General features: G+C 37.7%; 1 protein-coding gene across 2 annotated transcripts in view; it reads left to right on the top strand.

Annotated features, from left to right (window-relative positions):
- Nucleotides 1-22,037, top strand: part of TBCK (TBC1 domain containing kinase) — a 93,759-nt gene that overhangs the window by 18,780 nt on the left and 52,942 nt on the right. For both annotated transcript variants that reach the window (XM_082050344.1, XM_082050345.1), the window contains 11 exons: nucleotides 10,371-10,485; nucleotides 11,060-11,133; nucleotides 12,238-12,379; nucleotides 13,643-13,703; nucleotides 14,973-15,034; nucleotides 15,803-15,864; nucleotides 16,553-16,701; nucleotides 17,661-17,799; nucleotides 19,215-19,314; nucleotides 21,150-21,199; nucleotides 21,564-21,693. In XM_082050344.1, the coding sequence (XP_081906470.1) occupies nucleotides 10,371-10,485; nucleotides 11,060-11,133; nucleotides 12,238-12,379; nucleotides 13,643-13,703; nucleotides 14,973-15,034; nucleotides 15,803-15,864; nucleotides 16,553-16,701; nucleotides 17,661-17,799; nucleotides 19,215-19,314; nucleotides 21,150-21,199; nucleotides 21,564-21,693 (1,084 nt within the window). The remainder of the gene's footprint in view (nucleotides 1-10,370; nucleotides 10,486-11,059; nucleotides 11,134-12,237; nucleotides 12,380-13,642; nucleotides 13,704-14,972; nucleotides 15,035-15,802; nucleotides 15,865-16,552; nucleotides 16,702-17,660; nucleotides 17,800-19,214; nucleotides 19,315-21,149; nucleotides 21,200-21,563; nucleotides 21,694-22,037) is intronic.

Here is a 22,037-nt window from a genome sequence, read left to right as displayed (position 1 = left end):
GGACTAACAACACAGGGTGGGCAGTTTTGGTTAATTATTTCTGATAACTGTACTGGTTCAAGTAGAAATTAATGCCTGCACATTTTTGTTTCTCAGTGTGGATTCAGCAATCATTAAAGATATCACTTGACTATAAACAGGGAGAATGGAAATAATATTTTCTAAGACCTTTATAGTGAGTGATTGTGATGATTATAAAAATGATTTTATTATGTTCTTCTCTTTGAAAGAGCACTTTAAACATACTTGAGGTCAGTATAGTGTTTCCGTAGTTGACATAAGGTCAACACTTATACTTAAAAATTATACTTTAAAACAAAAACCAAACTTATATTACATTATGTAATTGAGAATACATAATGTAATGTAAGCTTTTTTTTTTTTTAAATGTGGTGGTTTTTTTCCTGTATCATTAATATATTTTTTGAGGGAAAAATGTGGCAGTATCGTGTTCTGTAAATTTAGTCTAATTGAAGTAATCATTTTGTGTTAGTAATAGTCTCAAAACATATGTTCTGGTAGAAAAGAATAATAGGCCAGGTTATGTTCTCTTAAGTGAATTCTGGATAGAGACCTGCAGCTCAAAATACATTTTTGTGTAGAGAGTGCATTGACTGATACCTGGATTCGATAGTCTAACACGCCAACTTCAGCTATTGGAAACAATGTCTTCACAGCATGTGTGAAGCATACAGATGAAGGAGAACTTCACCTTTTGATCGTTGGTTTAAAGGGAGATTGCAAGGATTTGACTCTTACAACAGCTGTGCTCTCAGATATGAAGGGATTCCAGATCTCCACAGCCTTCTGCTTGTCTGGAAGTTGGCTAACGTATGTTAAGTGAATCTTAGCTTTTCTGGTGTAGAAGTGATAGCAAAACGACAAGTATACTTCATTTTGCTGTTATGTTCCTCAGAGTTTTATTGTAGGAAAAGGAAATAGATTTTTCTCAACTAATTTGACTTCCCTACGTTGCAAAAATCCTGAATCTGTCAAGTGCATCAACAGAATTTCTCAGCAGCACAATGCTGCGTTGAGCCAGGTGAAGAGTAGCTGGGTGAAGGATAATGAAAATGTTTTGTGAAGCACCTTGTTTTGGTGCTTGATACTCACTTTCCCAAGTCTGTAACCACCTCTTATACTGCCACATGTGCTGAGTGAATGTGCCATCACTGTGAGTTACAGGGATCAAAAATACATAGTATTCTCTTTCTGTAATTTTTTATTGCAAAGTCAGTGTTGCCAACTCTTGCTGTTGTACTTTAACTATAATTTTGTTGGTTTTAAAACCAGATTAGTACAGTTTGATCACTTAGATTTGATTACTTCAGAAAATTTTCTTTATCTGTGAGAGAAAAATCTTACCTATGTAGCTGTAACCATGAGCTTTTGTCATCCTTCCTACCCCCTCCTTGTAGTAGTAGAACTGTTCTTTTGTGAAGTCAGCCTCATGAATGTGTGGACCTGGTGTCTTATTATTTATTTGCCATTCTGAATTGGGCATCTACCTTTTCTAATGGAGCCCATTATATTAAGTTGTTGGTTTTGTTTTCCTAACAAAGGTTATGGTGAAGAATCCAAACCGATGATTTAGTTTACCTTTGACTCTCTGAACTGAGATATCAGAGACTGACCTTTGCTAGGTCTATTATGTTTTCTATCATCTATTTTCTATTCAAACTTATAAAATTAGATGTTTAAGCCTGAAAAGATTGTTAATATCTAAGAACTGTGACAGAGTAGGATTTGGGAAGCAAGCAAAGTTTGCTTGCTACAGAAGTCACTTTTAGATTTCTTAGGAACTTAAGTGTCTTCCAAAGCATGGGCTCTCAGCCAGACACTGATCTGTAGTTGCCAGCTGGCATTTCAGCATGCAAAAAGCAATTGTTTTTCAGAGACATATTTTACTTTAACGCAGTGGAAAGTAAGAAAATAGGCGCTACCTACTGTGTGACCATTCATCATGCATCTTGAGAAGTCACTTTTCCTTCAACGATTGTGTGGTTTAAGGCTCTGGTAATGCTGCTACTTGGAGACCCGACTTCAGTTGTTCTTAATTCTGCTCCTACATTTTACCAGTTCACTCCTTTTGGAGATGGACAGTAGAATGTGAGATGTGTTGCTTCCTTTAATGAAAAGTTGGCAATGTGATGTTTGGTACGTGTATATAATGCTATTGAAGTTAAATTCTTGATTCTAAATTTTGGGATCATTGTCTTGGTTTTCATCCTGTTCTCTTCTTGTCACCTGTGCATCTAGTTCTGTTGTGTTAGTTATCTCAGAACATATAGTCTGTGATAAGAATGCAGATTCTGTGATCTGGTTTTAAAGATTGGGTAAAGTAGCTTTCATTTATATGCGATGGTTTAAGTTTTGTTTATTTCATTGCACTTTTTGGTGTAATGCAATGTATTAGTATTATACCTCTTATATATGAGCCATCTGAGTCTAAGATGCAAAAAATGACTTCTCAGAAGTTAAATAGTGGCAGGATCAAAAACTGGGAATGTGCATGTGCCTTTCCTCTCCTGTGCGTAAACCAGATGGCACTGGAGGTTTCATTAAGATAGTGTTTTATAAGATGTGCTTACTTTTCCAAAGGACTGTTCGTTTGCTCCCCCAATTAATGGAACGAATACTGGATGTCTTAAAGGAATTCAAGGTGGGATGTTTAAACTTTGCTTTATGAGGAGCAGATACGCTTAAATCATTCAGAGTGATAATGATCTGAAAAATCACCTGTCTATTAAAAACCTTTGTGTGCAATCTGCTCTGTATATGAAGTTGTTCTTTATCTGTGCCTTCATCCATTGTTTTATGGACTTTTTTATCACGCATTACGAGTTGAGACCTTCATAAAAATGTAACGTCGTTTCTGTTGCTTTTAAAGTCATGCTTGCAGCTTAGAACTTTAAAGAAGGAATGAAAGGACTTCTTGAGTTTCCTCAGATGAGCAATATGAACCTGTTGAAGATATCCTGTGTGAAATACCTCTGTGCGTGAGCTAAAGACTTCCTGAGGACTCTGCCTATAAAATCCATTCTTTTGTCTTGTATTCTCTGCTTGTTGCATTCCCTTCCAGTTCATTTCATTCTGATAATGTGAATGCATTTCCAAGTAAATTGGCAGTGTTTACAGTCTTGGTCCCTAGTGCCATTTTTTAATCAAACACATAATAAAGTGCTAAATAAACCATTCCCACCTGCATCAAACTCTTTATGTTCTGCATAGGGTATTTTGTAATTTATTTACCCAGGAAGACCCAATTTATCTGCACATCTGGTTTTCAACCCAGTCCTGCTTTTCATCCAGTTTTCCAGCTGGTTGATTGAGGCATAAGGAGGTCAGATGGCTTTCTTGAGGTAGTGTGGTGATTGTCTCAGCTGGGATTATACCCAAATTTCATCCATTGCTGTAACCACTTGGCCACACCACTCCTACCCAGTCTGTCTGCATTGTTGGCGGTAATGGAACTAACTGCAAATGTCATTTTCTTTGGTTTATAGTTTTACTTGTCTTGAAATATTGTCGCTTTTATGAGGTCAGAAACATTACATCTGTTCACAACCTGATTCCGTTCCACTTTGAACAGACACAATTTTTTGTGATGAATCTCCTTCCTGAGTTCCAAATGTGCGTTAGTTTCCCAGGTTCTGGGGTAGTGATTGATGACAGCGCTGGTTTGTGTTGCTCTGGTGTGCATCCTCAGGGCAGACCCTGTCTGACACTCCTCTTTGGAAGAGGAACTCGTGTTTTTGCTCCTGTGTATCAGTGCCATAAGCTTCTTAAGCCTCCTGGTTGCCGAGATTCTTGTCCTCTAGAGTTTACTTGTTTACAGCAATAATACAATGTTAGACCGAGGTGTACAAGTTTGATTAAGGACTTTGTTAAGCGTGCATTTCCTTGTGTGTACCCATGAGTTGTAAGCCTGAGGAAAGGAATTCTGGAACATGTTATCATCAGCATAGTCTTATCCTGCTTGGTGTTGCTCTGTCTTCCTGAGGGCATTCAAAGTATTTCTAGTTCCAGTTTTTGTTATCAATTTCCTCTTGCCTTGAGTTGCTGCCGCACTGATCTACATATGCCGCACTGATCTACATATGCCACACTAATCTACATATATGTTTTCAGTAGGTACAAAAATTACAGGGCTGTCCATGGTTAAGTAGATTATGAGACTTCCAGTGGGGCCTTTGTTTGTTTCACTAGATAAAGCACTCCTATTCAAAATAGTCCATTAAGTATCGATTGCACCGTCTGTACTTTCCAGGTACAGCTTTCTTCCTTCTACAAAATGGATTAAGTACTCCATGTTGACTGTTACAATAGTGGAAAAGCAAGTGAAATTTACGACTGGCCATAACCAGTTAAAAATAACACCAATGCATTTGTAACTACCAGAAATACTTCTGCTCTCCCCAAGGTTTTACTGCTGCCTCCACTTTGCCTCCAGCCCCAGTTCTCCTTGCTCCTGTGCTGCTGTCCAGGTACATCTCTGTGTTCTGGCTAACTACACTATAACAGCGAGAGCTGCCTGGATCAAAATCATCAAAATGGGAGATTGTTTTGTCTAGGAGAAGGTAGGGCTAGAGACAGGACACAGGCGGGAAGATCTTTTGAGGTACCTGATTACTCTTTCATGTTAAACTAGTTTCCTGCGCCACTGAAGAAGCATGAAGAAGATGTATTTCCAGTTAATGCAATTCTGTTAAAGATGATGGATCCCCTGAGTTCATGTGCAGATTGGCATTAATTTTCCTCTAAACTGGAGGAAAAGGAACTTGTGTGAACCTGTAACTTGCATGACAATGGCATAAATGCTGAAATTCTCTCTTCATTGTTTGTTTTCTCCTGTTGGAATTCTTCTATTCCAACAGTTTAATAGGTCAAGTGTCGTGACCCCACCCATCTCCAATTTCCAACTGTATGATGTACAGTCCTCTTGTTTTACCTATTCAAGATGTTCTGCATCAAGTAGTTTTTATTTTCCCTTCAGCACTTTGTGGTATATGCAGGGACTACTGCTGCTGGCTGTCAAATGCATTGTTTCCAAAATCACTTCTTACTCTGGTGTTCTCCTGAAACTGAAATTTAAAGTTGGCTTTCTGGAAGTTAGAGACACAGACCACCATGAAGAGATAAAAGAGTAATGAGATCTTACCAACAGAATACTTGATGGCTGTGAATTTCTGTAGTAACTCATGGGTTGTATTCTGTGAACACGAATGAAGGAATCGGAATAACTGATATCCTGTTAAAAGAACTGTTGAGGCTTGCAGGGATTACTTTACGTTCTGACATTATCAGATGTGATGCTCAGGAGCCAAAGTTTTTGTTTGTTTCTTTTATCCAGATGCAAGCTTGGATTAAAGAGCTTGGAAGCCAGGAGAATATCAGGGAACATTTGCATTTGCTTGCTCTGTTTTCCCTCTCTCCTTGGCATCTGCCTGTCATCATTTTTGGAAACAAGATACTGATCTCAAATAGTTTTTGGTCTAACCTAGTATGACCATTTGTAGGGTTTAGAAGACCGGTAATTTTACCTAAAATGTAAAGAATCAGTTGCCGAAAGTGGTTTGCTCCTAGAGCATCCTATCTTGGAGTCCAGCTTCCTACTTTTACAAGCAGCTGAATTATCGTTCCAATTAATAATCAGGACTAATAAATTAATAAATAACCATTCAAACTGAATAAAACATAGGTAATATTGTTGTTTGGGTTTTGTGTTTTGTTTGTTGCTGTTTTGTTGGGGGAGTTTTGTAGGTTTTTTGTTTGTTTTAAATTCAGAACCCCACCTTTCTGTCAAACTTTCTAATTTCTCAATGTGGTTCCAGCCTTTATTATTTGATCTTGTGCTTATGTTGACCTATGGCTTGGGCAATTCCCCCTTGATGTTTTGTCCCAGGTACTGCGCTGTCACCAGTGGGTGAGTATGCGCACTCTTAGCTCTCCATTCCACTATTTTCGGGGCTTGTTTTCTTTACTTGGTTCATGATAAAACCTTTTTTCCCCCTCTTTGTTAATATCTGCTCCTTTTGGAGAAAGGTAAGACTCTCAGTAAGCTAGTTTGTTTTGGTACAATTTCCCCTTTCACCCTGCCCAGAAGCTGTTCTCAGTCAGATGTAACATTTTAGTGAGCATACTAAGAAGAATATATTTTTTTTTCCTCTGTCTGGTCAAAAAATGACAAAAGTGTCCTAAGCAATCAGATTATTTCATCAGTGGGTTTGCAGCACCACAAGAGATTGAAACTCCACTAAAACATCTGTTTCCTGACAGGTTAGGTTCATTATTCTTGAAGTAAACTTCCAGAAAACAGTTTTGTGGCCTTACCAGTAAGAATTCAACAGGCTGGAGATCAGGCTGACTGCTAAGTGGAAAAGTTAATGGTTTTTGTGAAGGCACAGTGCAGCCACCTGTGTACTATTACAGTGTGGAAATTAGTCATTTGTCTGGTATAGCTTTTGGTCTGCAAAATTCTGGAGGTAATAAAACAATCCTCATTTTTGTGGGTTTTTAAGTCATCTTCCCTTCTCCCTCCACCCACAAATGCCACGCACATGCCTCTCTTAACCATGCTGGTTTTATAAGCTGGCAGAACTTGCTCATATCAACTTGCTATTGGTTTTAGTCCTTATATGCTTTTAATTCTTTGTTTCTAGAATGAAGGAACATAAAATGGCCCCTTCTTCTTCTTCTCCAATTCAGGAAAAAACAGACAATTATTAAATCCAACTGGTTTGATTTTATATCAGTGTGCAATCCTTTCACTTAAATAAACCCCTTTTCAAAAGCCTACCTAAGTAGGCTACAGCTAAGTAGATTTCTTGGTGTGCAGACTGAAGGTTAAAATGGAGCCTGGTCCTTGAAAAAGTGTTGGCAGTTGTAGAGAGATCATGCCTTTTTACTGTGAAGTGTTCCTTTTGCAGAGAAACTCCTGTTTCTTCTTTCTCCTGTTGGGGAAGAGGAAAAGAGCCTTAAAGCTTTGTCTTGTTAGGAGATGTGGGAAGCTGAAGGTAAGTAGAGCCCTGTCAGATCTGCCAGTTCTTGAAGTGCATCTCGCTTTCATGGTTTCACTTACTGCTTCCTCCCGTATCTGCCTTGAGCAGTGGAATGATTTGCTTCACAACAGTTTCAAGTCACAACCACAATGATCAGCTACGGAGATGAACAGGGTATTTTGTGCCACACAACTGTCATTAACTGTCATGTTAGTCAGTGGTGCAGCATGGCTGCTGCCATGCCTCCATTGTGCTGCCTTTTCTCCTGCGTAGTTTCTAGGGCTTTTGCTGTTGTTTTTATCCTCCTGTTAAAGGAGGGTGATGAAGCCTCTGCAGCTCAGGAGCCCCAGTGGCTAAACCTTTCCTCTGAATCTGTCATAGTTTGACACTGGCTAGTCTATTGAAAAACAGGCTTCCAGATGATCAGGGGAAAAGTTTCTGAATCTGCTCAGAGCTCCCTGCCAACATGGGTTGGTGTAAATGTCATCTTCACTTAGGGCTGTGTTTTCTTTTTCTTTTTTTCTTTTTAAAGCTCAGCTTAACCTGAAGCCTGGAGGCAGCTCCGAGAGTTTCTTCATTTGCATAACCCCACTGCAATCACAGAATCACAGAATGTCAGGGATTGGAAGTGACCTCAAAAGATCATCCAGTCCAACCCCCCTGCTGGAGCAGGAACACCCAGATGAGGTTACACAGGAAGGTGTCCAGGCAGGTTGGAATGTCTGCAGAGAAGGAGACTCCACAACCCCCTGGGCAGCCTGTTCCAGGCTCTGTCACATTCACTGAGAAGAAGTTTCTTCTCAAATGTAAATGGAACCTCCTGTGTTCCTGTTTGTACCCATTGCCTCTTGTCTTATTGGTTGTCATCGAGAAGAGCCTGACTCCATCCTCATGACACTCACCCTTTACACATTTATAACCATTAATGAGGTCACCCCTCAGTCTCCTCTTCTCCAAGCTCCAGAGCCCCAGCTCCCTCAGCCTTTCCTCACACGGGAGATGCTCCACTCCCTTCAGCATCTTCATTTCTCTGCACTGGACTCTCTCCAGCAGTTCCCTGTCCTTCTGGAACTGAGAGGCCCAGAACTGCAGCATTGCTGGTGGCTGTAGAAACTTGGAGAGAGATGAGCCCCACTGAAGTGAGGGGGTAGCCTTGGTGCTCATCTCCAGAGAGGGATGCAAGGGACTGCTGCTGAACTTGCGGAGGTTAACACAAGAAGGTCTCTTGTGCTCAATAACAGTAATGAGTGTTGCTAAGTTCTCAGGACCTTGGCAATGAAATGAAAATCTCATGGGTAATAACCACAAACAGTGTGTTTTACCAAATGAATTAAATAAGAACTAGTTAATGTGCAGCAGCAGTATTGAAGAGGTTGTTGTGCGGAGTCCCCTCTCTCCTGGGAGATGGTGTCCATGCTTCAGCTGGAGGGTGAGGTTCATGGCTGAAGGCTTTGCCCAGCAGGGTGGCATCAAGAGCTTGGGAAAACTAAGGATTACGTGTAATGAAAAAATACTTATCATTCATGTGTTGCTGGTTGTTGTAATGCCATGGAGGATTTCTCTTAAATTGTAAGAATTGTAAGAGAACATGGAGAATAAATGGGTAGCTGAGGGCCCCTAGTGCCACCAGAGCACACTGCACTCCTCAGGCACATCGGCCACAAAATTGCACTTTGTATTTACTTTTATTTTTTAAAACAAAGAAACACTTTTTAGGCTAAAATACCTCATGACGTGCTATTTGTTCCCATATAGCTGTTGCCTTACTGGAAACATGAATTCTTTCTCCATCATTTGTTTTTCATGTCTTGTTTTGCAAAGCTGTGCAAAAAGTGAGAGAGAGGATTCTGTTTGCAACCATTATTGTTAATATTTATATTGCAGGGAAAAAAAAAAAACCTATACGCAGAAACCAAAGGATTGTAATGTACATTTTTTGCTACAGTTATAGGTCTGCCCAAGAATGACTGGGAGGAAACGCCACAGAGCCAGGGGTGTCTGATGCTGTGGTGAGAGTGGGAGGGATGGGGAAGGAAAAGTGCTAGTGAGGGAGGAGCGTGATAGTTGTGGGGTTTTGCTTTGGTTTCGTGGTTATTAGCCCTGTGGTTTTGGTTGAATTGCTGAGACCTTGAGGATCGCTTCCAAATGCTGTGGGCTGGGATGCAGCAGTGTGGACATGTGTTAGAATAGGTTCTCTTTGTGCTTAAAATTTAACTTAAATGTGTATATTCGCAACTAGTGTAAAGTAGTACAGAGCTCTCCTAGGAAAAAGGTCAGAGTCTGCAGAAGAGCTCCATGTAAGATAACTTAATGGTGGCCTTAGACTATTCTGAAAATGGAACTGTATTTCTATGTTGCCCTAGTCACAGAATTTGTTGGAGTTGTGGCTTTCGTTAAAATCTACCTATTTACTCTTGTGACAAAGTTTTGGCATTCAAACAGGTATGAATAGCAGCAAATAAAGCTTTAATAAAGAAATTAATTTTGGTATTTGCTTTGTTTTCTGGACATTTTGTAAACGAGTGTCTTCAGAGATAAAGTTGCCAGTCAGGCCTGAAATGTGGTCTGAGCAAGAGTGGGTGGGAAATGAGGGGGATAAAAAGTTAAAAAGAATCTCTTTGGGGGGACACTACATCTGTGCCTTTTGTTCTTATTTTGGGTGCACTGTGGAAGTCTAATACTGCTGGTCTCTATGCAAATTCCTGTTCACTTGTTCACAGAAACTGCTCTCTAGGGCTGTCAGTTCTTATGGTAAATTATAACTTTTGTCAAAATGCATAGTTATGTCAAAGTGGTTTGGATGGTGAACTTGGTCATTTCTCTCCAAAGATGGTAAGGCTGATGCTTCCAAGGTTCTAAAGCAGAAAATGAAGTTTTCAGATGACCAAAGACTATAAGTGTGATGTAGCTGAGTCTCTACACCATCTTCTGGACAAGCTCCAGTTAACATCTGAGTTTCAAACACTTTTGTTCAGTTGAACTTTTCTATGAACATCAATATCAGACTTAAAAAGAACAAATAAAAATGAGGGAAGTTTGGGATTTTTTTTTCCCAGTTGTTTGAGGTATAGATCATAGTTTCTGACACAGAGAGTATGTTGTATTTTGTCACAGTTTTCTGCTGTTTTTAAGGACAAGTTCAGGGTGAAGAAATATAGTTGTGGAATATTGAGTAGCTGTGTATGGCACTGAACATATCCTACCATATTCATTGTTTATCTCTTAAACTGTTCTGGAGTCATAAATGTCTCACTTTCATTTGGAATAGCTGTGCAACTCTCTCTACATTTTTACAAATTAAAAAGGAAATTATTCAGTATAGCACATTATTTTATATATATATATTTTTTTTTTCTGTTTTTTCTGCAGTTCTTCAAGGATCTTATGCATTGCGTATGAGGTTTTGCAAGGTTTGCAATATATGAACAAACATGGAATGGTCCACCGAGCACTCTCCCCTTGCAATATTCTTTTGGATCGAAAGGTACAGCTTCAGGAATAAATCTGGTTTGGTTTGGTTTTTGGTTTTGCCTCTTGCTGCCACCAAGTAGCAAGCTCTTGTATGTCATATATGGAGACTCCTCAGAATAAAAGCCAGTGCCTGAAAAACTTGATTGTTTGAAATAAGTGTTGATACAGTTAAGGAGAGCAAGATAGTAATGAGTTGACAGGAAGGACTGGAGGAGCAAGGCAAACGGAAAAGGTGAGGGAATAGTGGCGATGCTTATGGAGTTCTAGAATTCAAACAGGATTTTGAACAGTTTTGAAACAGGAAAAATATTCTATTTTAATTTACTGAAAACATGCTGTAACTGGCAAAGTACTGGTTTCCATGTGTGTTCCAAACAACATGAATACTTAATGCTCTTCGAAAGTTAAGGCATTAGAAATAAGCACCTTATTAACTTGCAGTGGACTTTTGTGCAATAGGTTTTTTGTCGGTATCTGTCTTCTGACAGATAATGTAACTTGAAATGCCTTTTTTTTTTTTTATTTAAACCTAGATTCTTCCAACATTGGATTCTGCTGCTATTGATTATATATTTTTTCCTTTCCAGGGACATGTGAAATTGGCTAAATTTGGCCTCTACCATATGACTGGTCAAGGTGTTGATGTTGATTTTCCTATAGGGTAAGGATGTAGCTACACAATACAAATGTCTTGGGGGTGTATTTTTTCAGAAAATATATTTATGTTTTGAGAAATAATCTTTAAAAATATGTTGTATGCACAGGGTTCTAACAGATTGTGGCTTTAATTAGTATGTGTTGCATATACACCTTACACAGAAACTTCTGATAATGTCTCTGAAGAAGTTATCGTCTGGCTGAGTGAAATGAATGAGAGACAGAGAATTGGTACCGTGCAAACATGTTACTGTAGCTATGGGATGTTGACCCTTATTGCCTAAATTTGTCTTCAAATGCTAATAGCTGCCTGTGTCTTGGATTCTGGAGGTACAATCTGATTTCATATTTAGCAAAAAGCACAATCAGTGCTTCACTGTTGCACACCAGTGTAGGCCTCTTGTCTTTTTATCATTTTGTGATTTCTTTTCAAGTGATCTTAGTGTCTAGCCAAAGTGACATGCTTCGTTGGAGTGTTTCCTTGCCACTCTGTTTTTTTTGGAGTTGTCATGTTGTTTACAATGGAAATACTGAACTGATTCTTAAAGACATCCTCAAAATAAATAATGATGTGTCCCTTCAAAAGGGATTTTTATATATATTTTTTTTAAAGTATTAGAATGAATTGTTGACAGAAAAAGTGACAATGTTATTTGAAAATGAGGTAGCAGCAGGTAAAATGTGTCCTCAACACCTTTTGTTACTTTTTTTACAAATTCAGAAGTTATTTGATGCAACACTGTCAATGGAGAGGAATACGGCCAGCACCCCCAAATGTGGGCCTAGGATACATTTGTTTGATATACTAGTGCTGAAACTCAATATACGTTTTCTTTGAGATATGTAGATGTGCTGTTTTGAAAGCTACTGTTATTTCCTCTCATGAAAAAGGGAGGGATTTGACCTTTTATGTAGTAAGCATTATGTATTTTGGAATTGGAGTGAAACTTTGCTACAACATGTAGATTTTGACTGAATAAAATAGAACAATCTGCATTGCTATGAATTCTAGTTTCTCAGAATGCAAAATTTATTTTGATTATTTGTAACTGAAACAAAGGGGTTTTGGACAGACAGGATGTTACTTAATGTTGCTGCATCTTTTTAGGTACCCATCGTATTTGGCACCTGAAGTGATTGCACAGGGAATAGTCAAACCAAACGATCATACTCAGTGTGAGAAGCCTCTGCCTTCTGGCCCTAAATCAGATCTGTGGTCTCTTGGTATGATATTATTTGAGCTCTGCATGGTACGTAAGAGGATAATTCTCTTGATTGTGACTCTTGGGGAATCATCACATTAACTTGATTGCTCTTGAGTGTGGAGTTAATGACACTTTGCCCATCACCCGAGTCCAAATATCAATATGTTAGTTAGCGTTCCTACCTACAGGATTGGTGGCGATTTAAGTAGCAAAATGCATATTGGCTTGGTGTGAGTGTGTGTTAACCATCAAGGGTAACTGCCTGTTCAGACACAGCGATGCACTTACATGATCAAATTCTTAGCAAGGAATAGCTTCTGAACTAAGAAGTCTCTCTAGATAATTTGTTGTTTTAATTGCGCTTTTAAGCATGAAATAAGCATTGCTGTCATGCCCTCATTCTCCTTGGTAATGATGAGTATCTAAGCAAGTTTCATGGAAAGTAATAGAAGGGAGAATCTGCCTTCTCTCCAGAGTTTAAAGACCTTCTGTACAGAATTAAGGGTTTATTTGGAAAATGCTTATTTGACTCTAGAAGTTGAAATAAATTATGACATCATAATCTTTACTATTCATATATACGTTAAAAATGCTGTCTTCTTTAATTTGAAGACAGCAACGTTCTGTAGGGAGGTATGATCTAGCAAATACTTCAATATTGATCTTTAGTCTCATTACGTAAGATAATTAAATTGTCAGAAAATTGCATAACCAAGAACCTATTTAATACAGTGATTAGATCAAGACATTGGAAATAATCTTCTTTTGCATATTCTGCTCTTTTTGAAATTTGCATACTGTTCACAGATCATTATTTATTCTTTTGAAAAAGTACATTTTTAAAAAAATGCAATATTGCTATTTTTTGAAACACATTCAAAGGGATTTTCAGATGCCTTTTCAAAAGCACTTGTGCAATAATACAAGCTATGATGGTTACCATATTTAGTAATTAATTACCTTTGTTAATGCTCAAATCGGAAAAAATAAAGTTTTTGGAAGCCTATTACTGAATTAATAATAAACCTGCAGGTTTGCTAAGGCAGCTTGAGGCTTTGTGTTGCATATTTTGGGGGGGTTGCATTTGTTCCAGTTAAAAGATGTTATCACGCTTTTTTTTTTGTGATGGCATGAAACTATTTCTACTGTAGTTGGGGTAAATAATGTTTTCCAACAGTTTTTTCTAAATCTAAAATTCATGTGTAGAAGCTTATTTCACTGTCTTTGTATATAGATGGGTATGTATGTTATTTAAATATTTTTACGTAATACCATTCAACTGTTGATTTGATTTTGTTATTCATTTAGGGGAGAAAAATATTCCAGAGTTTGGAGATAGCAGAAAGATTGAAATTTATTATTATGTTAGGTAAGTAGCACAAAATCAGTTTTGAAATATTCCAAGCAGTTCTGTAATAAGAACATTACAGACGAGTCAGCTTGTGATGCTCAGACCTAAGGCACTTTACCTTCTTCAGCTTTCCTCTCTAGAATTAAATAGACATTTGAAGCATGGTTACTTGTCTAGAGAAGATACAGAGGTGGGTGTCAGGAAAAATAACTTTCCAGAAGAACTCTGAGTATTTTAGAGTCGGGGCAAACTGTCAAAAAACATGCTCAGGAAAAGCTGTCATTTGGATGGTTATTTGTTGGTTTGTGTTGCAGGAGGTTTCTGAAATGAGTTAGGAATTGTGTGACACTAAAGAAAACTGTGTCCCGCACTGGCTGTGCTTGTGCACCAAATCCAAGCAGGGAGAAGCAGGACTTGAATAGGAAGACAGAAAACAAGAAGAGGGCTGAGAAGCCTCTTACTGGATACAGCCTTTTGTTTCTGGCTTCACCTACAAATTATAAAACTTTACTGTAGATTTGGAATTTTTGCTTAGTGTAAATGAGTCTGGAAGCGGGACTGCTTTGTGGCTTTTCAAACGTGATTTCTTGTGGGGTTTATGTATGAACCATGGAACGGAGGGGCATGATTTTGCAATTTGAAGCGTTATCAGTAAATTGTTAGAAACCAGAGCGAATAGTAACACTGTTGGAAGTTAGTTACTGTCAGTAGAAACATCTTTTTCATTCAACAGTTAGTGCTTGGGTGCTGAAATCCTGACTGTTTTGGTAAGTGATTTGTTAAGAAAGCTTCCTGAAGCATTTCAGTCCCCTTCAAATTGAATGCAAGTTATTGGTAACCTTTATCCACTGAAAAACATTCATGTCCCAGCTTGGGAATTATTTTTTTCGATAATGTGTTGAAAACAAGTTATAAAATACTGCTAGTGTTATCTGCAAGTAGCAACAAAGTGAAAACTGCTTTGAGCTTCCATGTGCAGATATTTTTTAAGTTCTTTCAGGGATATTTTTTTAATAAGTGGTAAGAATTTATTTGGCAGAGACTGACGCTCTGGATTTCCTAAGTCTGCAAAGATTTTCACTCTTCAGTTAGATGTGCTGCTAAACTTTCTTAGACTTCAATTTTCTGTCTGTGTAGGTGATAGTAATAATTTTTATTTCTAATTTGGCAATGTCAATAAAAAGCTGGAGTTAAGTGTGTTTTTGTTGGAGTAGGGTTTCATCTGATATCCTGTGTAATTGGTATCATTTTTTCATAGTCTTTTATTGTTCTGTTTGTTTTTCAAAGGCTGCGTAGATGATATTGTAACTGTATTGGCTGAAGAACATGGTTGCCTTGATATTATTAAGGTTTGTGGAACTAATTTGCTCTTCCATGCTGCCTTATCCAATATATTTTGTTATTGTTGCATTGTATTTCACATATATATCTATATCTATATTTGGTCACCTGTTGTATTGTAGTATGAGGAAAACAAATTGAAGTCTAAACGATGTATCAAAGATTCTTTCAAATAGCTAGTATTGGTAATATTCATTCTTTCTTAAAATTACGGTCAGTCTCAGTAAATATTTATGCTCTCTGAATAGTTCAATAAGTTTTAAATTTTCCTTGAAGTGTGGGGGGCTTAAGTATTTTTCTTCTGGAAATTTCCTCTTCTGTCTGGTCCACTTTACACATTCTGATAAAGTAGGTTTATACAGTTCAAATCCTTCCCACCCCCAAAAGTAATCACTGAATTGTAGTATCTCTATATTTCGGAGACACTGTGTAAAAGGATTCTGACCATTCGCAGAAGGGAGTTCCCAGGTATTGCACTGTATCAAGCTGGCTACAGAATATCTAAATTAACAAATAAAAAGTTGCTTACATTGCAAACTTTTTTGATATTTTATTAATATTATTATTATTTTACCCCCAAAGGAAATGCAAGGTTGGAGGGCGAGAACTCCTTCCCATCGTTTTGGTGTCATACAGCTGACCTCATAGGTGTAGGTGTGAAATTTTATTGCACTCAAAGGAATAACCTGTATGTTAAAAGTGAAGTATGAGTTAAGTGGCTTCCTGAATTAAGATGGTAATAAACCGAATTCCTCCATATTTTTCTTATGTTCCAGGACCTTTCTGAAAATATTGTAGCTCTACTGAAGAAATGCCTTACATTCCAGCCTTCTAAGAGGCAAGTATTCAGTTCAAATGCCCAGGAAACGCTGCTGTGATACCAGGAAATTATAAGACTTGTTTGCTGAACATATTTGGAATACTGATTTGTGCTACCTATAAGAAATTCTTGGTTTTGTTGCTTTTCAGTGTTTAAAGGGAAGTATTGGGGAGGGTGGAAATCAAGTGTGCAAAACCTTGATATCGAATCTGAGTATTTTGGGGAAAAACTATTTCGTTGTTTGTAGTTCTGCAGTCACAGCTTTTCCTGATTCCCTGTCTGGACATTATTGGTTGTTACTTTAGTTCTGTTGTAGCCAGAATTAAGGCAGCTTTCTTCAAATCTCCTTCTTCCACCACAACTTCCTTTTGAAAACTGAAGTATTCTTCTGTTCTTTAATCAAGGCTTTGCATTTGCATTTTTTCCATCTCTGCTTAGAGGAATTAAAGGGGAATTAATAAAATAGTTGCTATGTACATGAAATGAAGGTGAGATCTGAACTGGGGCTGTAAACAGACTGCATGGTGTGTTGTGCATCATGAAACTAGTAGACTACAAAACTAGTAGATATTTTGCTATTAGACTTTCTGAAATCCAATACAATTTAAAACAATTTGTTACTGAGGACAAGGACGATTCTTACTGAAATGTAACATTTTCGGAAACACTTCACTCTTATTGTTTTATTCTCTTTTCTTCATTCAAGGCCAACTCCAGAGGAACTGTTACATGACAGTTTGTTCAGTGAAGTATCCTCAGTATATCCTCCCTTCCACAAACCTGCTGGTCTGTTCTCCTCTTCTCCAAGGTGTGCTCATTTAACGCTTCCTGAAGACATAAGTCAATTATGTAAAGGTAAAAGCAGGCGGTGGGATAAATGCCATTGGAGGGGGAAGGAAACTGAAATGTTTTTTGCATTTTCTATGGGTGCTTTGTTGGAGAGAAACTATTAAATGTTATAATACTACATTCTTGTAATAAGTTGTTTAATGGGCAGAGTTATGGGCAAACATGTTTTGAGGGATGTGTGCAGGTCAAAGGAGGGCAACTTGATTTTGTGCTTCAACCTCAGGGAATTACCACCTACTAGTATTCAAGTCCAGCTTGGAATATCAATATAATTGTTTGCCTTTGGAATTTGGACATGTCCATGTACAAGGTAGTTTGTTTTTCACTAAATTGTCGTGAATTGGTAACTGGGTTCTGCTGGATCGTAGCATGAGATGATTTTTGGAAGTACTGGAGAACTAAATCCTGTGAAAGAGATCACATTCTAGAATAAAAGACAACTTTTCTAAGTTTTAAAACGGCGTTATGCTGAAAGTGTTACCATTCTTAAGTCCTCCTTGACTTTTTCTGAATAACTTAGAGATTTCTGCATGTTTAGAAAATCTCATTATACAATTTTTGGAGACTAAGATTTTATACCTTGTAAGTATGGGTATTGTGTGCGAGGGGAAGATAGTTTATAACTGCTTGCTATGATTCACTAGTTTTTTTTTGGTTTTGGTTTTTAAGACACACAGGAAGTCCAAACTTCAACCTGTATCGCTGATTGGTTCCATTTTCTGGCACCAAGGCAAACTGCAGAAGTATCTGCTTTTTTCTGACTTCTGCCGATCTGTTCTTTCCTTACATCTTCCTAAAGGGCACTTGCGAAGGGAAGATCCCTTTTCCTCTAACTTCACATTAAGCCATAGGGCCTTTCATGCACAACAATTTTTGTTTTCAACAATATGTATTTAGAGCGGTAAGAAGAAATCCAAGCTGCCTAAAAACCTGTAACTCTTTTTTTATGTGGTTTCTCCTAATAGATGAAGATAATGATTACCTAGCAGAAAGATCAATTGAAGAGGTTTATTATCTCTGGTGTTTGGCTGGAGGAGACTTGGAGAAAGAACTTGTCAACAAGGAAATCATTCGATCAAAGCCACCTGTCTGCACACTTCCCAAGTAAGGAAGGAGAAGCACTTGAAGGGAAAGGAAGATGGATGGAGAAGACCAGTGATTCTGAGACAACATTTTGCTTTGGTTTTTAGTTTCAAGACCCATATGTATGAAAAAAAATGAAAATAGCGTTCTTGAACAGCAGGAAATCATGTCACTTCCCCTCTTACCCGATTTAAGGCATTATTGCATGCCTTGTGTCTGTTACCTCCATGCACTTTATATTGCTTTCTGAAATTTGAAGAAATGCAGGTGAAGTGCAAAATACTGAGCTGGACGTTCTTAAATTGAAAACGCTTTCCAATAGCTCTAAGCAAAAACATCTCACTACGTCAACAGCATATTTGTAATTGTAATTTAATTTTATAAGGTCTGTGGCAAATTCTCACATTCTGAATTCCCTTCACAGAGCAGCAGTGCTGAGGGGTCAAACCAATTATTCATTAGATCAACTGATTACTTTTTCTTAAATGCATAGTTTCGTGACTTATAATTTTGTAACAGCATTTTAGCCATTACTTACTTTTATCTTACTCCTGCACATATTGCAGTTTTATGTGGTGCATTTATTCTACAGATCAGAATTCTACATTCTGATTTTAAAAAGCCTAATTATGTGTTTGCATAGATCAGTTTGCTGGTTCTGGGTTTTAAAATACACATGAAGTCGGTGTACAGCCAAAATATGCAATATTTTGGAAAAAAGAAAAAAGCTAGAGCTACATTTTAAGTGATATTTTGGTGGTAAAATTAGTGTGAGATTTTGGGAGATTGCCTGTCTCTGTACCCATGGTGCATGTGCTTTTGAATTATGAGGGCAAAATATTTTTCATCATGCTCAATACCTTGAAGATGAGGTGGTAATTTAAAAAAATACAATCTAACTCCATCTTCTAAGTGATACTGAGAATGTTAGCTCAATTTGTGGAAATTAGTTTCATGCTGTCTGCTTTAAAAATATCACTAAATAGCCAACTTGTGTATCTATACTGTTTCTCGGATGCATTTGTATCTTTCGATGGAGTGCAGCAGAAAAGGTCTGGTTCAGACTTTTGCTTGTTTTTGTCATAGTGGGAAATGGCTTTCATATGCCAATAATGTTTTATATTTGCCTTTCACAATAAATGGCAGTCTTGGTCTGTGCCAGATCAAGGAGTAAAAGGGAATATTCATCTCATACCCATACCTCATTAGAAAACTTGAAACGTGCCCTTTTATAGCAAAACCTGAATAAATTAAGGTGATTGTACGTTCCCCTGATAGCAGGTTTCATACCACGCAGAGTCAATACATTGTACTTCTAACAGCTAGTAGTTTTTTTTAAAGAGGAAACTGATTGATATAAGAACTTTCTGTGTTTTTCCAGCTCAAGTCTTATGTTATAAAAGAACTTGATGGTTTTTTTTCCCTCCCTTTTGAAGCTTTTTATTAGAAGACGGTGAGAGCTTTGGGCAAGGACGAGACAGAAGTTCCCTCCTAGATGACACAACTGTGACTTTGTCTCTGTGCCAGCTCCGAAACGTAAGAAGAATTTTGTACACTTGTTCTTCTGTATTCACTGCAAAAACATTGTTTAAAGGGAATATGGAACAGCAACTTCTACTGCCGTTCCTAGAAATGACGGTGTTATTGACTCTAAGAGAACACTTATTGGCCTCCGAGTCAGATTCTGATTTATGCTATTAAATTGCTTTGTCTGCAAAAACTTACTGTCACTCCATCCCTTTCCTGTGTCCTTCCCTTTCCTTATTTTTGTGTAACTGCTTTGTTCTGGTGTAGCCCAAATAGTTCTGTAGTACCTGATATTCTCCACGATTGCTTGGTTCAGTTCAGTTCCTTAAAGTTGGATGCCAGGTTTCCAGCAGTTAGTTAGTGATCTTTGGAATATATATCCATTAACAACTAGTTCAAAAGATCACTTCAAAGCATTTTGCCAAAATGCTGTAATGCAGTTTTCTTCCATCTTCAGCGGGAAAATCAACATATGAGAATTCATAATTTTGCCTGATGTAATGATCAGTTACAAGATTTACTGCATATAATATTTTAATTGTTCGCGTCTTTGCACATGTAGAGCTTTATTGCTGTAGAATTAGAAATCTATGCTGCACTCTTTGCAGCTTGCTTATTACAGTAGCTAATGCAATTTTGTTATGGGCTTTATATAAAACCTTTCCAGATGATTACAGGGGTTAATACAGAAAGGAAGGTGACTCCTGATCTCTGCCAGCATTACCTTAATTTTGGAGGCAATGTGGCAAATACTGTGTAAACCTATTTCTTCAGCAGAATTTTGCATTACTACACGCAAATGCATGAAAACTGACCAAAGAATTGGGTTATTTTGTTTGGTTGGTGGGCTTTGGTGGGCTGGGGGTAGAGGTTAAGAGTATGCAATAGCTGTTTTAAAGGTGATCTGCACTGCAGCTCCTACTGTTCTTCCTACAAACAGGGAGCTTTCAAGGCTTTTAAAAAACTTTTTAATCTGTAATTCTGGTTATTGCTATCTCCTTCTGTAAATACAGCAGCAAATAACTATATACTGAAGTTTCATTTTGGGGAAGATGCAAGCATGAACTTTGCAGTGTTAGTTGAAATAAATTTTTGAACTTTTGCAATTCTTCAAACACCTTTCCTAGAGCAGAGCATGGTGCTTATAATCAAAAGAGGATCAGTACTGAGTGAACTGAGAATGAACTGTTCAGTCAGTCCCAGGAGAAACAGGCTGTGTGCCATATGCCTTTAAGTTAGGGACTGAACTGCAAAACAGAGCACTGCGGGGAAGATGGTATTAAACATTAATCACAATGCACCAAAGATGTCTGAAAACTTCAGGCAAAAGTCCAGGCATGCTTGTCTGTCACCTTTCCAGAGAGCGTCTGTATTTCTGTGCGGCTTTCAGATGCTGCTATTAAAAGGAAATCAAATTTGCATAGCTCTTGAACTGATTTAAAATGTTAAACCAAGTTGTGCAGTTGCTTTGTAGCTACTTGGATAGGAAGCCCATGTACAAAAATGAGGAAGAGAAAAAGAACTATATCATACTATTGATCTATTAATCCGTGGCCCATAGCAGCTATTTTTTGTGTGAAAATAGGTTTATGATTGAGGTGAGTGTTACCTTCCGGCAGAAGAATTTCTGTCAACTCAAAAAGCCTGTATTAGCAAAAGTTTTTGGTGTTAAAGGCTGTATGTTTCTTTGCTGATGGAGGTCTGAGCTAATGTCTAGGTCTCAAGAAAAGCTGCTAAATTTGGCAAATGAATTGCTAATAAATAGTTTTCATATTCAACTAAGTATTTCCACTTGAATTCTGAGCAGCATTCTGATAGCAGATTATTTTTATTCTTCATTTCAGAGACTTAAAGATGTTGGCGGAGAAGCATTTTATCCATTGCTTGAAGATGAGTAAGTGCGTGTGTAAGTTTGTGCGTATACAAGGGACTGAATTTTGAGTTATTAGTTTTATTTGAGTGGCACACTGCACTGCTAGACAGAACTGTCTTCCAAAAGCAAACCTAACATGTCCTTGTTAGGCTCTTAAAGTCAGTGAGAGCTGGTAAGCGCTCTAAACTTAGGGCCTTAAGGCCCTGATACCACACTGAAGATCCTGGCATGTTTCCCTGTTCTGGAAATCAACTATTTGTTGATTTGAATATTCAAAATTATCCACTTGTTTCTGATTCAGAAATACATTGCATTATGTTCAATTTTTCACAATGATTTGTATTTCTTGCTGCTCACTACTACTATCCTAACTCTTTTTTTCCAGCCAGTCAACTTTACCTCATTCAAATAGCAGTAATGAGCTGTCAGCAGCTGCTAGTCTTCCTCTGATCATCCGAGAGAGGGACACAGAGTACCAGCTAAATAGAATTGTCCTGTTTGACAGGCTGTTGAAGGTATGGAATCTTTCTGATGCTGGATAATTGGATTTGGTCTGTTAATTAGAGGATTTTTTAAAGGACTGGGTAATTGAAAAAGGAGGCAGAGATACAAGAAACCACAGTGGGAAAAGGGGAAGAAAATGCTACAGAAGCATGAGAAGATTGAAAATAAAAATGTGATAAATATGTCTTTTTAGTAGCTATGAATATAAAAGTAGATTTTAAAGTACACACATGAAAATAGAGCTGCTGCTAATACCTGCTATTTACTGCAGAAAATACTTCTGTATCCTGTATTTCATAGCAGACTATTACAGGTATAAACGTGCCGGTAACATTTCTGCATTTCTAAACAGTAG

The sequence above is a fragment of the Streptopelia decaocto genome (assembly GCF_964273445.1).
Source record: "Streptopelia decaocto genome assembly, chromosome: 4".
Taxonomy (NCBI): Eukaryota; Metazoa; Chordata; class Aves; order Columbiformes; family Columbidae; genus Streptopelia; species Streptopelia decaocto.
The sequence above is the reverse complement of the archived record's forward strand: the minus strand, read 5'-3'. Positions and strand labels throughout refer to the sequence as shown.